Source organism: Colletotrichum fructicola, assembly GCF_000319635.2.
Source record: "Colletotrichum fructicola Nara gc5 chromosome Unknown KSG_Nara_v1_contig01, whole genome shotgun sequence".
Lineage (NCBI taxonomy): Eukaryota > Fungi > Ascomycota > Sordariomycetes > Glomerellales > Glomerellaceae > Colletotrichum > Colletotrichum fructicola.
The window spans coordinates 6042270-6046816 of NW_027094051.1; the positions used below are offsets into that span (position 1 = coordinate 6042270).

At 55.9% G+C, this 4547-nt stretch overlaps 1 protein-coding gene across 1 annotated transcript; it reads right to left on the reverse strand.

The window, feature by feature from the left end:
• Nucleotides 1-722: 722 nt before the first annotated feature.
• On the reverse strand, nt 723-2699 carry CGGC5_v001706 (uncharacterized protein; the record flags this gene model as incomplete). Its single annotated transcript, XM_032025198.1, has 1 exon — nt 723-2699. One exon carries the CDS (start codon nt 2697-2699, stop codon nt 723-725), a length of 1977 nt encoding a protein of 658 aa, XP_031878250.1.
• Nucleotides 2700-4547: the final 1848 nt, after the last annotated feature.

Here is a 4547-nt window from a genome sequence, read left to right on the forward strand (position 1 = left end):
CAAGCCTTGGCGGATGTTCTAGAGCGACATTTCTTGTCTTGCAAAAGAGTAGACAAATCAACAACAAGCCTCTTTTATGCACGAGCCAAACTGCTACTAGAGCTAAATCCCAACCTATAACTCTTTGTATAAAAGAATCAACACAGCCGCTATCCTTCCAGGCTCATCAGCCAATAGCTTCAGATCCGCGTGATCCCATTGTAGTGTGAAGTTTCGATGTGGATTCTCCACAAATGCCACATCCGTGACAGATTCCCCAAACCAGCCAGCCACCACCCCCGTTCGTTCGGATTCGGTTCCGCACTCGCCACATCCCTGCTGTCCATCATCCCTGGACTTCAGCTCGCGATTATCCTGTCTCATATACCGCGCCTCCTTTTTCTTCAGCCGCTGTTGATCGTAATGCTTCAGAATTCTCACCTGAACGGTTGCATGGCCACTGTATTTTCACGGCAGAAACAGAACGGTATACTTTCCTCACCATTTGGGCCTTCTTGCCAAGGAGAAAAGGGGTTTCCCGCCTCCGTCGGAGATTTTAAGCCCCAGGCAATATCCTAGTCACGATCACTTTCGAGGACCATCGGCCACAGGAATTTTGATGTAAATCTGGTATCAAGTCTTCATATTGACATAGGGACTAGCCACCCCACTCATTAACAACCCAAGAAAAAACAAGCCCTCCTTGCTGGATGCCCATATACTCATAAATCGTCCTGTCCACCTCACGCGGCCCACGGCCTCTCCTCCTCCGTTACCCTCCTCTGCTGTACGACCAACTCCTCATACGTATCGGGTAACCTCGGCCACTGCGGCTGCGACCACTCATCGCCCGCTGGCACGGCGGGATACCCGCTCTTCATCGTTAAAACAGCATCGACCGTCTCCTGGATCTCGTCGTCGTCGACTTCGGAGTCTGCCTCGTCGAGAGGGGTGCACGCTTGAAACGGTTGCTCTCGTCTGACAGCGTCGACAGCGTCCTTGATGACCTCCTCCCACCAGTCGACCTCGTCCCAAGCGGCATCCGCTTCTTCCTCGTCCAAGACGAGCTCTTTTACTTCCACTTGGCCGGTGGTATCGACCTTTTCCAAAGCGTTCTGGTCCTCATCCATTTCGTCGTCGACTTCGAGAATCTCGGGCTGCGTCGGTTCGGGTATCCTTCGGCCTGGCTGCATCGCATGGACAGCCTCGATGGGCAAGCCGGTGATGATGGCCACCGCCGTCTCAACACCCCTCTTCACCGCCAAGGCGCTGAGAAGCATCTTCAACGCGTGCTCCCATCGCCCTTGCAACATAAACATTTTGCCCCGACACCACTCGTACTTGATGAAATTGCGGTGTTGACTTGGTCGGGCCCAATACTCTCTTTGAAGCTGTGCATACGCAATCAGCGCATTCATCTTGTCGCCCGCCAGCTCGTATAGATACGCCAGGTACTTGAGAATATTCCTGATCTGCGCCTCGTCCCTGTAGTCGTCGGATGCTGCACGCTCGATCTCGAGACACTTGCGGTATTCATATGCTGCTTCCTCGTGATGTCCTGCGGAACGGAGTGTGTGTGCGAGGTTGATCCGAGTTTCCAGGGTCTGTTCAACTACGCGCGCGACGTCGCTGGCTTCGCGCCTGCACATGTCACGTAGAATAACGATGGCTTCGTCCCATCTGCGAAGCGCCTTGAGCGCCGTGACATGGTCCTCCATATTCCTCAAGGTCACCGGGCTGCAGATGCCGAACCTCGCCCTGTGTTCGTCCAGTACTCGTTGGAATCTCCTGCACAGACCAATCACCTCATCATACTTTTTGAGTCGTAAGCTCGTCAATCGTGCCAGCTTGAGCGTCCATTCACCGTTGGCGTAGTGCAGCAGGTCGGCTGCCAGATCCATATTCGCAATCTCGTCCCTCGCTTCCTTATCTTTGCCGCGCTCCGAAAGACACATGGCGATATTGTAGTCGATGGCGGCCTTCTCTTCATGTCCGAAAACCGGGACGTCTTCGTTCCAATCCCTGGCTATTCGGTAGGCCATTTCGGCCTCCTCGTATTTGTCCTGGTTGACCAGCATGCTTGCCAAATCACGCTGCGCTTCAATGGTTGTGACGTGGCGCTTGCCCCTCCTTTTCACGAGCGTGGGAACCAATTCGCGCAGCAGCTTCTCGCCTTCTGCCCAACGGCTGGTGTAGTAGTAGATCTCGCCCAACTCGACCATTGAATGCAAGCAAAAGTCGCGCCATGATCCTGTGAATAACGTCCAGCGAAAGGTCTTGCCAGGTCGTTCTCTGCTCTTGCGCAGTAACCTCTCCGCCAAGTGGGCCAGCTCCTCCGCCTCGGCAATGTCACCCATGTCCTCGCGGCGCACAAGGGTGTCACCGAGCAGCAGCACGGCGCGCATCAGATAAAATGTCTGGTCTTCGCTTTCCGGCAGCCCCTCGAGAAGTAGCTTCGCCATGCGCAAGTGGTGCTGTGCCGAGATCCAATCCTCCGGGGTTTGGTTGCGGTAGGCATGGCCGACGCTCAACAGCGCCAGGCCCTCGGTGAGGGTGCCCAGGCCGCGGGATTGATTCAGAGCAAAGTTTCCAAGACGCAGCGCCAGAGACCATTTCCCGCGAATTTTGAGGAGCTCAGAGATGCCCAGCAAGGTGAGGACGGAGGCCTTGTCCGAGTTGCGGCTCGCCGCCCTCCATCGCGGGGCCTTGGTGAGGCGCATGGCGGATGGGGTTGTTGGGCTGGCTCACCGCGTCGGGGGGTTGAGTGGGGGAGATCGCCCCGGGGATGGTGCCTGTCTGCCGTCGGAAATCGTGGGAGTCTGTTGGGGTTCGTCGGGGCTGTCGTCGATGCTCGGCGGTGTCGATTGTGGTGGTTTATCGTGGAAGTTTTTGAAAAAAAAAAAAAAAAAAAAGTCGGTTGAGTGAAACCAGAGATCGCCGAGAAGCCAAAGGACGAGACGGAAGGGAATGCGACCGTTCGAATCGGGTCGGTTGGTGAGATGAGAGTGAGTCAAAATTTGATGAGTGACAGGTCGACAATGAGGGGAGCAGAACGGAGCTGTGACCGACGCTCCCTGATCAGCCAAATCCAGCCAGTCCGGAGCTCTCGCAGGCAGCCGGGCCGGGAAGTTCGAGGAATGGAAGAGAATGAAGAAGTGAGGATGAGGAGAATGAGTGTTCTCTGGTGGAATTTGACGACCACATCAGCCAAACCGTTGCGGTGGGTGGACAGCAGAGGCAGACGGCTGCCAGGTAGCTAGGCCACCTCAGGAAAGGCGAGGTGAAAGTGTGTGTGTGGTCGAGCAGAATTGTCGTCTGGTGTCTCTCTGGCTTCTGGCTGGCGCCTCGACGGGCTTGACGGGCGGCGTGATCAAACGAGGCGAGACAAGGCGAGGGTGAGCGGCGGCAGGACGGCAGGGCGGCAGGACAGGACGGAGCTTACTCCTGCAGGTTGCAGTTGCAGGCCACAGGGCGACCGATCTCCCTTGGCCGTTTGCCTTTTTTCGTCCTTTGCCTGAGCGACATGAAGGAATATACCTAGCAACTTAGCATAGTGCGATACTCCATTGGGGTACTAATGGCGGTGCTAAGGCGGCAAGGAGGGGGAATCGATGGAGACGGGGGCTGGACTGGACCGTCAAACCACGCTCGAGCTCTGTCCCAAATGTGTACCGTGTCTTGCGTGTCTTGCGTGTGTGTGTGTGTGTGTGTGTGTTCGTTCGGAGTACCAGATGGCAAAGACAACACGGCGCATGCAGACCAAAACACCCCCGGCAGGTCCAGTCAGGTCGAAGCACTTGGCCTGCAGCTCACGGCGTGCCAGTGGTCGTGCTTCAGCGCCGATGCCATCCAACGCCCAATCAATCAACGACGACGGGCAACGGTCCAAGCGGTGGCCGGTACTTGTAGCTGATGGATGGGTTGGGTGGGATAGGATGGGATGGGAGGCGACCCCGAAATCCAGTCCAGTCAGGTTATGTGTTGTGTGTGTTGCGTTCCAAGTGATTGAGAGATCGACATTGCTGGGACTCCTGGAATAGAGAGCTGTGAGATGGAGAAACCTGCAAAATGCATCTGATGGGCGTGGGAAGGAGTCGGATTGGCCAATTCTGATGGCTCCTTCCGTTGGTGAGGTGGCTGGCTGGCGGGCAACAAAAGACGGAAGGGACCAACGACTGGTCGTGGTCCGGTGTCTCCTTCTCTCCCTGAGCGGCAAAAGCATCGTTCTTGCTTGGATGGAGGGAAGGAGCACCCGCCCACACCTGCCCCGGGTGTTGCTTGCGTGCTGTAAGGTATTACTTAAGCATCCCCAGGCCCAAACAGACGACGCCATTGGCAAACTAAAGCGCCCCGTGCTTCCCAACAATGCTCCCCCAGTCTCTATTCTCTCTCCGCGTAGGGCACGAAGTATCTACAGCATCAAATAGCGTGGAGAGATACATTGCCTCACAAAGACACGCAGACAGCCGGGCCACAGATCTCGTCCAGCTGGAACACAATGTTGCAGTGCAGCAAAGAAAAAAGCACCACGCAAGGAAACAACGTTGCTTATTGTCAGGGGACCAGCT